Here is a 12,492-nt window from a genome sequence, read left to right on the forward strand (position 1 = left end):
TTGCTTAAATCATTAAATACATACTTGATGTGAAAATTATTATACCTTGATCAGTTATGGTATTCACTATATATGCTAGACCTAGAAGAATGAAAAGAGCATTTTTTCCAAAAGAGTTATTTTGAACCTTTTAGCTGATCATCTGTATTTGTATTCCTTAATTCATTTTTTGTATATTTAGTTGCTTTTCCCATAAACCCTGCCATTTATCACTAAAAATACCTTCATCTATTGCTGATATAAACATTCTGTGCTGGCACTGTATTTCTTGGAAATCCTTGGTTAAAATATTTACAAAAGTGTATTCCTTGTATCAGAAAAAATCATACTGGCTTTGGTATGTGAAGAATCTAAATGCATTTCCAATTTTCAGCTTGTATATTCTGCTTTGATTGGTTTATATTGAGTCAAAACCAAGCAGAATGGCTCCCTTTAAGAACCATTGCACTTGTAATTTAATGTTGAAGTTTTCATTACTACAGTACATGAACAAATATGTTCTTTTTTGAAAGTATTTTGAGTTTGTCTTGACAATTACTTTATAAATTGTCATGATCCTATGATTGTTTTGTTCCTGTAATTTTGGTACTAGTATATTGTAGTTTGATGTAATGATACCTAAACTGTACTTATCATACAACCCCTTTCACCTGTAAGTGGGAAAGGGTTAAGTCTATTTTTTAGAGCTGCATGCTGAATTCCATATACATATAAAAATGTTAGAAAGATAAATTTGTTACTTAGATGTCTATCAGTTTCAGAATAACTTATTCACTTTTTATAGCAGTGAAATAATTTTTATTCTAATAGTTTAGCAGTGTTCGAGTTGCTGTTAATAAACTTAAGATTATGGGTATAACACTACAGCTTATTATACTGTAGAAAAATTTTGTTTTCTCATATACAGTACTTGCTTAAGTGTAGGTGTAGTGTCTCCCAACTAAACACGTACTTCAGCCACAAAATTCTACCTTACTTTAACTGCAGTAGCTGCAACTAACCCAGCTTAATAACTCACAACATTGCTAGTACAGTAAGGTCCCGGGTTACGTCAGAGTTCCGTTCCTGAGACATGACGTAAGCCGATTTTGAACGTAACTCGAGTTTTATACAGTACGTCGTATGATTATGCTTACCGCAATGCATCTTACAGATTTTTCAACCATACATTGCATACTATACATGTAATAATCTTATAACAGGTATGTATAAGAAACACAGTCTTTTGAACTGATGATATTTATTGAATAAAATATAAGTTGTACTAGCTAAGTCTTCGTCACAGTACCGCACTCGCTGCGGTAACAGCACTTCTCATCGTCATGGCAGCAGAGTTACGCCACCACTGCTTCACGCACAACTGAGTCTGGCTGCCGCTCCCTCACTCTCCCGTCCTTACACACGTGCACACTGCCAACACACATTTTATTCCTATATTCAAGCACTTTTCATACTTCATCATACAATAAAGTTTACTGTAAATTACTGCCGTAAAATATGAAATAACATCAATACCAGCACGATAATGTAAGCATTTCTAACATCAAGTTTGATGGCTTTTTTTTTTTTTTTCTCACTCGGACAGCAAAATTATTTCAGTGATAAAATGACCGATTACTGTATGGTACTGTAATAAAAGATACATACTATGTGTCACTACATACCTTCTGACATCAACTTGACTCGTTACTGGGGTTGCGATGTGGAAGGCACTGCATCAGGGGAGTCAGGGACCGGAGCAGGGGAGTCCAGGGCTGAAGCAGGGGAGTCCGGGGCTGAAGCAGGGGAGTCAGGGGCTGAAGATAGGGAGTCAGGGTTTGACGATGAGGATGAGGTAGCAACTGGTGGTGAAGTTGTGGCTCGGTGTTCAGTTCGCTTGAAAAACTGGAGAATTGAAGACTGCTTGGCGGCATATTTCTTTTCGTCATAGATTTGACGATAACAGGACACTGCATCCTCAATTCCCCTGTACACTTTGGCAAACCTCTCTGCATTTGGGTCCTGATCTTCAAATGCAGCCATTGCTTTTTCTAGGAGGTCGAAAGCATTTGCCATTTCCTTAATCTTAAACTGTCTTAGCGGTTCTGCCTCATCACTTTTTTCATCATTTTCCATTTGCTTTCCTAGGTATAGCAAGTCTTCATTACTCAGCTCTTGATCATGTGAATCAACAAGTTCATGTACATCACTCTCGTCTATGTCCAGATTTAAATCGTTTCCAATTTTCACACAGTTGCGCTTGACTTCGTTTATACTGTCTTCATCAAATCCTTTAAAGTCATTTACGAGGTTAGGGCACACTTTTTTCCACACTCCGTGCATATTTGTCTCAGTCACTTCAGCCCAACATTCTCCAATATTTTTAACTGCCTTATAGATGTTGAAATCTTTCCAGAATTCTTTGAGTGTTACTTTACCATTTTCTGTTGCTCGTATTGCCTGTCTGAATGTTTTTCTCAGGTAGTAAGCCTTGAAAGCTCTTATTACACCTTGGTCCACGGGTTGTAGGATTGATGTTGTGTTTGGTGGCATAAACACAACTTTTACATTAGGGTGCAACTCTGTCAGGCTCGAAGGATGACCAGGAGCATTATCAATAATGAGAAGAGCTTTGAATGGCAGATTCTTCATAGTACAATACCGTTCAACCTCTGGCACGAAACACTTTGAAAACCAGTCAATGAAAATTGCACTAGTCACCCAAGCCTTTAAATTACTTTTCCAATGAACTGGTAGGCTAGCTTTAAGGATCCCCTTAAGAGCTCTTGGATTTCGGAGTGGTACACGAGTAGCGGTTTGAGCTTGAAATCGCCTGCACAGTTTCCCCCCAAAAGTAGCGTTAGGCGCTCTTTGGATGCTTTGTGACCTGGCATGGTTTTTTCTTCTTTAGCAATATAGGTTCTGTTAGGCATTCGTTTCCAGTTTAGTCCCGTTTCATCAACATTAAATATAAGTTCTGGAATGTAGCCTTCCTTCTCAATCAACTCCTCCAACTCTTTAACGAATGTTTTTGCTGCATCGTCATCTGCACTGGCTGCTTCTCCGAAAATTCTTTGGCTGGTTAGGTTTGCTCGAGCCCTGAAACGAGTAAACCAACCTTTTGATGCCACAAATGTCTCGTTGGTCTCACTTTTTTCTTTCTTAAGGTCTTGGTAGAGTGTGCGTGCTTTTTCACAGATTAACTGTTCACTCAGAGGCATGCACCGTTGATTATTGTCCTCAATCCACAGCATTAGCATCCGTTCCATCTCAATCAACAGTCCCAATCTTTGCTTGGTAATCACAGTTGATTGCATGGGAGTTGCACCTTTAACGTGAGTCAAGATACGTTCCTTGTCTTTGAGGATGGTAGCTACGGTAGTACGGCTCATCCCAAGCGCACGCCCGATTGCTGATGCCTTTTCTCCTTTCTCATTACGCTTAATAATATCGACTTTTTCACGTAATGTGATGGTCTTGCGTTTCTTGGAGTCGTTATGGTCACCAGGAAGCTGTCTCTTAGGCATCTTGGAATCAGGATAGCGAAAAACACAAGAAAATGACGGTATCACTGTATCAGGCGGTGGTAGCAGTGAGACTGAGACCGATTGTTGGTAGCCAAGCATGAGGCGGGAAAACGCCAGAGACATCTCGCGGTACTTAGCAACACTTCAAAACCCACTCTTTACGTATTTTTTCTTTATTTTCTTATATTTTAAAATTTCCACTCACGGACCGACTGTCGTAACCTTGAATTGACGTTAGTCGATACTGACGTAACCCGGGACCTTACTGTAGTTGTATTCCAGCCCTAGTAGATATACAACCTGATTTAACTTCTTTTTTTTTTTCCATCCTTTTGGTGAATTTCCAATTTTTTATTATACAGTGAACCCGCTCGCTTCATCTCCAGTAATAATATAGATATTGCATGTCCCAGTGATGGCGTTTACTGTATTAAGTATCTTTATGAAGTAGGGCTCAAAATTAGTGGTGTTTTTTTAAGCATTAGTTTTCACCCCAGTTGCACAGGTCATAATACCATAAACAAATTGAAACTATTCTGTACTGTACAGCTATGCTTGTTTTAAAGAAGCTTTCAAAATAGTCATTATTTTCATATGTAGAGGCATGCTTTAAGATATTATTCATAGCTGATAGAAATGGCTGTTTTCATTCTTGGTCAGAGCATTTTCTGTTTATGTTGCTGCACAGCTGATTTTTGAAAATGCAGTACTGTAATATAAATGTATAACAAGTATGATTAATCATTGTCCTTGGTCTAAAGTGCAATGCCATGAGTTTTTGGTAAAGTTTAGCAGGTGCATGAAGCCTATGTTAGTGAGCATGCCGACATAGATTTTTAACACCTACTTTTTCACCATCCACCACTTTGGTTCCTCCAGACGTGAACGAGCCGCCCTTCCTTGAGATGTGTGTGTCATGTGACAACCTTCGATGTGATGGTGACGGACGCCCTCCCTCCCCTCGAGTAACTGTCCTTGTCCTCACACCCCCACTCACCACCTGGCTCATTTATGCTCACACTGAGGTCATTGAGGTCAGTAGCTGCAACACAGATGGTTTTACTGTAGTGTGATTGTTCCAGCCTGACAAATATCCTTAACCCATTTTAGCCTAATTAATGACCGGGTGTGGTCAGGTTGGAGGGCTAATTTGTCAAGTAAGCAGGGAGACTCATTCCAACCTTACAACTAAAGGTCATTATATTTCATGCAACCACAACTTAGTATTCAAGTTGGATGTGTGTCCCAGTTCCATCAGATGAAAATAAAGATTTTAATGCATAAACGAAGAAATTATTGTAAATCTTCATCATATGTTGGTGATCTGTTTGAAAATATCACAATTCATACAGTTGGTGATGTATATTGGAGGAACTGGCAGTTCAGCTGTATAGGTAATGGTTGAACTTAAATAGACAGTGTTTTTGTAATTCACTTTGGATTCTATATCAGAGGAGGATTTTAAGAAGGCAGTGTAAAATGAGGACTTACTGTATATAACTGTAGTTTCATCCTTTCAAAGCTGTGCTACAAGTTATTAACCCTTTCACATCATGTGAGGAGCGTAAATTCCGGCTGTGCATGTAACTCTTGCTCGAGAGCTTTCAGAACAGTTGCATAGAGATATTTTAATTCTGACGCTCGTAGGAAAGTTGCTATTCATCATAGAAAGGCCACTTTAGTCTCATTTTGAAGATGAAGACTTTTGCTCTGTCGTACATTGTCCAAAAATACAATGTATACTAAATAAAATGAAAAAAAAATGAGTAGAAGTTAGCTGACATGCTAAAATTTTACACTCATTTAAAAAAATATTCACCAAAAAAACTATTCAAAAAGTAATGATATTTTTTGCTTCAATACATAGCAGAATAAATTTCCTTTCCAGTAATGCATAATTTTGTTGTATATCCATAAATAATAATGCTGCATATATACGTGAGAAAAAAGAGCATAAATGTTTGGCAGGAGGTCAAGAGGTGTACATCCTACCTGTGAGGAACCTCACACCACACCGAGCCAAGCAAACCAAGTGAGCTCACATGTACCAGCTGTGGCAGGCTTAGCTCCGCCCACTTTTGCCCGTCATCCAACAAAAATGACGACTTCCTAAATATTTCTTTAGAGATTACATCGGATGACGGGCAAAGTCATCATACTGACGTTAGAGGTTGACAAATGCATGACGAGGCAGGTTGTCATTGGTGTGTCTGTGGGTTAAAAATTTTACCTCACTACTATTCATTTATGTGTGCTGCAGAGACAACTTAACCTGGAGCTGAGATGAGCTAGCTGTTTCGTTAATACAGCAGTCAGACAGAAAATTTACTGAAGTTGAGTGGTTGGTGAGGGCACTTACCATCCACTCACTCGATGTAGTGCTGCTCTCGGGTGCCTGCCCTTTCCTCTCTTCCTTCTTTCTATCCTTCCTCTTCTGTCTATCCTTCCTCTTCTGTCTTTCTTTCCTTCATTCTTTCCTCTTCTTTCTGTTTACTGGTGACTGGTCACTGAGTGATAACTTAAATGGTTTCCTGTACACCAGGAAGCCATTTACTGTGCTGGGTGGTAACCATATGACCAAATTGTGGCGCCTGGTGGTTTAGTGGGCTAAGTGCTCCAATCGGATTGAGCCGGTGCACGTTTCTATTCATGGGGCAGTGCTGCATAAGATGATGAAAGTTGAAGCTGGTAGTTGATGAGGAACAAGTGGAGAAAGGAGCAGCAGTCAAAAACATGGTCACCTGGTTTGGCCATCCCTATAAGACATGAAATGTTAGCAGATTGTCACTGCAAATTTGTAGTGGGGCACTTTTCATGTTGTCAAGAATGTCATGCATACTTATACATACTGTATATTTTATTTTGCAGAGAACAAGCAATCCCAACTTCTTGTCAACTGTAAGCTTCCGCAAGAGTGATGGGCTAGATTCCAGCACACAGGTCCGGTTAGCAGTGTATGATGTGAGAGAAAGAGTTACCAATACCACCACACAACTTGGTCAGGCCACAGTAAGTCTGCAGCTGTCCTTATTTTCAATCACTTCAGTTCAGTGAAGTATTTTTCTTAGTTTGCCTGCTAACTGCAGATTTTTTTTTGAGAGAGGATAGATACCAGCTTCATTTACACTTTCATCGCAAGCTGAATAAAATTGTCTAGAGATAGCAGGACATTTAATAAAGTATGTTCCGGATACACTGAGAATTTTAGGGTACTTTACAAAGACCAATAATACTCTAACTTTACTCTCATACTGCTGTAGTACTGGATTGTTGGGAGATGGAATTATTGACCTTACGTACCCATCGTCTCTACTTTTCCTACAGGTTAGTCTTGGATCATTGCTGGAGACTGGCCGCTCCCGCCTAAGCTTACTGTCGCCAGGTGGTCGCAACGTTGGCTTCATTACGGTGCTGGCATGGGCTCTGGAGGCAGAGTCTGTTGATGCCACCACACACACCCCCAGCAATGCAACGCCACACCATCAGCCTGTGCGTTGCAGTTTCAGATATGCACAGATTTTTTTTTTTTTCCCCCTGTCAAAATGGTGTCGAACTTTTAACTTGAATCATGAGCATACCAGATGAATTTTTTCAGCTCAGGAGAGACTTTTTAAATTGGAGGGGTTAGATATATGCCTCTATACCCCTCTCTGTGCTAAACATTTTTCCTAAGTTGAAAATGAAGGTAATTATCTGGTAGCAGCAAGAATAAAAAATGTTTGTCCTTGTGCCTAATGTATTCTTTGGCTGCTCTCAGTTGTGATCAAATGCTCCTCATAGTCAAGAAGTGCCAAACATAAAGAGTCTGTATTCCAAAATCTTCTCTGGTACTTGATTAATAACAGTAATATAGGCTGTTGCCAAGTTATCACAACAATTTTTTTTTATGTATATGAGATGAGAAGACTTTTCCAGCATGCATTGCCTCTTCATTGTCTTGAATCGCTAATGTACATTTACCATCTTTGTTTTTACATAAGATATCTCAAGTAGCTACAGGTTAGTGACATAAAATTATTCTTAACCCAACAGCTGCGGCTTTAGGTTTCCTGGTTACCTCTCCATACGCGAAGAAACGTAAAAAATAAAATAAAAATAATTTTTGCTCATATGAATTGAAAGATTGCATGGAAATGTATAGGAAAAACAAATGCTGTATAAGTTTACTATTTACCTTAGTTCAGCCATGGTGAAGTAATGAGGACATATGAGAGAAATATGTAGCGCGCCTATTTAAAAAAAAAGCTTGCTCATATGATGTATGTTGTAGCTACAAACTTTCCTTCACATGGTGTACATCGCAGCTATCAGATTAATCACATAGAATAATTGTCACTCTGTTGCTAAATTTCCATTCTTAAGTAGGTCAAGATATATATTATTTATTTATCTTATGTAATATTGTTTATTCATCACAATATCAATAAAAGTACTGTACAATTACGATTGTTGTTTTCCAGGCACCTCCTTCTGTAGCCTGCCACCGTCGCACTCAGTCTTTGCCACCTCGACTGAGCAGTAAAAGCCGGCATCCCACACAAGGCCATTTGAGTCTCCTTTATGACAACCCTTCCATGGCCACCTACCGCTTCCATTCTGGCTTGGCAGGGGATATTGCTGTGCTGGAAGTCATGGCAGAGAGCCGATTCTGCTTCACCTTCCCACAGCAGCTCTTGTATGTATTATGTGCATGGTATTCCTTAAGTCTTTCAAACCAGTGATAGATTTACTATTATTTTATACTCTCTTTGGAAAATTTTACTCAGTTTAGGGGAAAAAAAAATTAACAAGGTGGGTTAGAGACAGCCTTCATTAATCCTTCACTACAAGAAGTCTCCTCTAAAAACTGAATAAAATCATCTCAAGTTAGTAAGAATGAAATAAAGAATACATCATCAAATTGAAAAGATTAACTCACTGTAGTGCTAAGACTGAAAAGTATTCCAGTCATTTTCACTAAACTGAATTATCCACTGTTTAATATTACCACAAGTGACACTGTGAGATTGGCTGTTACCTTTATAATTCCTCCATTGCAGGCAAGTTTGGATCTCTGAGGAGCGTCGGTGGCAGGAGGAACTGTCATCTCTGGGTGACCTCTGTGACCAGTGGCATAGCCGGCAGATGGCACTTCTCAACCAACATGTCACTCTTATTAACATCTATACCATGGCTCTGGACTCCTTACACCTTGCAGCAACTTCAGGTAATAAACCATACACAGGCAGTCCACATTATATGTAAAGGATGTTTTCCAGAATATTACAACTTTCTCCATCCAAATGGTACTGTAAGCAGAGAGAAACAGGTGGTTCATCACTATAGGTGGATTGAAAAAAGGAATGGGGGGTTAAAAAGATAACTTATAAAGAGGAATTATTGTATTTTTTTCTGTATTAGGGCCTTCATTTTTGCTGATTTAAGATATGAATTTGCTGGCTTAATTCAAGAAATGCAAAAATAGCATCAGACTTGCAAGTCCACATCACAGAAATTTAGAATTTCAGTTACAGTAGATTACAACATATTTCTACCTTTTGTGTCTAATTGTCATTATTAAAAAAATAAAATGGCTTACCAGTATATGTCCAAGCATGTACAAGGTATTCAGAAACCTAAATGTAAACATAAACCATAATGTAGGAGTAAAATTAAATTGCAACTCCAGTCTCATCTGAACATGAACCCTTTGGACTGAAGGCTGAAGTTGCTTACCTTCTGCAGCTCACCATCCTTCTCTCAGGGGATACGGAGGGAGTTGAGGGACATTTGTATAATTTTGCAGCATATCCACTCAGTTATATTAATGCCTCCACATGAAAGCATCTCTCACCAGCACCAGAATGAAGCATATCTCCCATTACTGAAGTCCCATTTATGAAATTCTCCCCACAGTGTCATTGCTCTAGGAAGGCTTTGTCTTTAGTTCTCTCACCTTAACTTGGCCCAGATTTTTCTCTTCATGTAGTTTACTGTATTTTACATAGCATAATTCATTTCATTTTGTTAAGTCTCAACATGCTTGTATGCATCAGCCTTGGTTACCTAATGGCAGCTCTCCATGCTGCTCGATCTCTGGCAACCTCTCTATTTAGTCCCTTATCCCTGAGGTCATACTCAGTGACCTCGTTCCAGGTATTTTTCGGTCTGCCTCTCACAGCCCTACCCCTAACGTTAGTACTTCTCACTTCCTGCACCCAATTGTCGTTCCCCATGCTCTTCACATGCCCAAACCATTTCAGTCAGCCTCTCCTCATCACATCATCAGTACATTCCTGTCCCATCCTACCTCTTAACTCATCCAGAGTACTACAGCTCTTCATCCTTTCTGTATCAGTTCATCATGACTAGTATCATATTCCAGTATTAATCTACTGCTACAACTCGTCATTGAAGGAGGAGAGATGTCAACTTTAGGCCAGGTTAAAGTAAAAATGCTATAATTTCACCTGTATTCAAGTAACATTTTACTACTGTTGACTCCTAGTGGTGCAAGCCTGATGTATCATAAAATTTTCAGGTTCAAGCTTCAAAAAAAGTATGGACAAAGGAGAAAGTTCGTTAGAAATGGCACCAACAAATCTTCATCTTCAAAGGCTGTGGGCCCAGAATGAATCATTGCGTCGCTCTGGTTTTTATGACATAATTACCAGTGGTGTCTTTAGTGCATACTCACAAGGCTATAAGAATGGAGGATTAGTAAAGTAAGTGGTTGTTTTGTCCTTCTTTGTTCTGATAATTAACTTACAGTTGGTAGGGTGCCCTCCATCCACTTACTTGTTGTAGAGCTGCCAACGGGTGACTACAGTAAGTGACAAGCCAAATGGTTTCTGATAACCCATGAAACCTTTTACTACATTGGGCAGTAAATGTATAATGAAATGATACCTGGTTGTTTATGGGGCTAAGATGCTCCAACTGGATGGGCCCTGTAAGAGTTCTCACCAGAGGGATGGCTGAGGTTTATTACTTACAAAATGCCACCCATGCATTACATTTTGGGACTGAGTAGGCTATCCATGAGCCCCTATGTTTCTGATAGGGCAAAAAGGTATTGCATGATGAAAATGGAAATTATGAGCTTCTAGTTACCAAATTTCCAGTGAAATGTAAGCTTGCCATTGGTCCTTGTGCAGCCCTTTCTTCTTTCAGAATAAGATTTCATAAACACGTACTCCTTTTTTTTTTCTTTCTTTCTTTTTTTTGCATAATGAACACTGTTCATCATGTAGAATAATTACATGATCCATTCTTGCTGTTGATTATTTAGCCATATTGTATAATGTGTTCATTTAATTCACAGTATATTGAATATAAGGTTCAGTAAATTTGGCATCTGACTTACAAGTTTAATGTCTGTGTACTGTCATAAATAATTAATACTGTGCAAAGCTGTAAATGCCTTTGATGTGTCTATTGTCCAGCTCCTTCATTTTTCAAACAGATTGGTGTGTGAGAGCATTTTACCAAATTGTCAACATAATGACTGCCACAGATCTTATTGTACAGTAATTTTTATGATAATGGACTGTAATTTTTAATCATCATTATTATTATCATCCTGATCTTTTTCTTACCCAGAAATGGGATGAGGGAACTGATGTAATATGTATATTACAGCATGCTTCAAAAAGCCAAGAGCTCACGGCGAACTCCCGGTGGTGGGGACAAGGCTTGGGCAAGTGAAGCAGCAGTGGAGGGAGTCAAAAGGTTGAGGCAGGAAGTGGTCACGCTTCTTCGCTCCATTCTGATTACACTCAGACAGGACGATACAGAATTACTTTCCACACTGCTCTTGAAGCTCCAGGAAAAAGTTTGTTTCTTCATACAACGTTCTTGTAATTTTTTTTTTGTCAATATGTGTTTCTTGAGTGAATGTATTGCCCGTAAGAATAAGGAGGAAAGTGATGGGTGAGTGTGTTAGAATGTGATTTTTTTGCTAATATATGGGAATAATTCAGATTAGGGTAAATGCATATCATTCAGTCAACATTAATTTCCTTAAAATATTTACAATAGGCCATCCACCTTTCCATCACCACATATGTATTTCTTTTCTTGGCATATGCCTGTATACAACCATTCTTTCTCATCCCGTCTCTCTTGTCATTGCTTTCTAGAGTACCTTGTTTTTTTTTTTCTTTATTTTGTACTCTGTCTTCTTTCAAATTCTTTGTCTTTCTTAACCCTACTCATTCTCATTGGACAAATACTCTCTCCTGTTGAAGTGTACTTTTTTTTTTTTTTTTTTTTTTTTTTTTTTTTTTTTTACATGCACACTGCTGCTGCTTAATCAGTCCATCATATTTGGTTGTATTAGCATTCATTGCTTTATTCTTTCATTATTTTACCTTGCTGTACCTTTGGGCCCTTTCTCTTCATTTTTACTCCACACACACACACACACACACACACACACACACACACACACACACACACACACACACACACACACACACACACACACACACACACACACACACCTCTTTTACTCTGATCAAGTCGTAGATCAGGTCTTTTTAAAAGCTTTCCACACCATTATGTGCACCAACTCTGTCCATCCATAGCTGTTATACTAGTTTCCTTTTACTTTACAAAATGCTTATATATCCGTTTATCTACTTTACCTGTACACATGGTGGTAAAAGGTGGTGACCATCATCCATAAGCTCACTTGATATAGTTGCTGTCTACTTCATCCTGCACCTTTATGGTTCTCTTTCTCTGTGTTCCCTCCTCTCTCCCTGCTTCTCCCTTTCCATCCTGTCACTTTATTACTCCTCTTTCCACCTTATGTGTCTCTGCACTGAGCAACAAGTCAAATGGTTTCCTGTTACCCAGGAATCTACAGTGCTGGATGGTAACCATATAACCACATCATGGGGTAAATTGGAGTCTACTGTGGTGCCTTTGTTAACTGAGTGGAGAGATGCAAATGCAGCATCCATCCAGGACCCAAACTTCCACACTTTTCCTCATGCCTCGC

At 38.9% G+C, this 12,492-nt stretch overlaps 1 protein-coding gene across 1 annotated transcript in view; it reads left to right on the plus strand.

The window, feature by feature from the left end:
• LOC145394962 (inositol polyphosphate-4-phosphatase type I A) overlaps positions 1-12,492 on the plus strand; it is a 170,685-nt gene that overhangs the window by 142,005 nt on the left and 16,188 nt on the right. Inside the window, exons 7-13 of the mRNA XM_080268711.1 lie at positions 4,386-4,540; positions 6,375-6,515; positions 6,831-6,995; positions 7,967-8,181; positions 8,546-8,712; positions 10,027-10,210; positions 11,127-11,319. Of these exons, the coding sequence (XP_080124837.1) occupies positions 4,386-4,540; positions 6,375-6,515; positions 6,831-6,995; positions 7,967-8,181; positions 8,546-8,712; positions 10,027-10,210; positions 11,127-11,319 (1,220 nt within the window). The remainder of the gene's footprint in view (positions 1-4,385; positions 4,541-6,374; positions 6,516-6,830; positions 6,996-7,966; positions 8,182-8,545; positions 8,713-10,026; positions 10,211-11,126; positions 11,320-12,492) is intronic.

This window comes from Coenobita brevimanus, chromosome 29 (assembly GCF_032717465.1).
Source record: "Coenobita brevimanus isolate Jiangsu-jjx chromosome 29, ASM3271746v2, whole genome shotgun sequence".
NCBI classification, from domain to species: domain Eukaryota; kingdom Metazoa; phylum Arthropoda; class Malacostraca; order Decapoda; family Coenobitidae; genus Coenobita; species Coenobita brevimanus.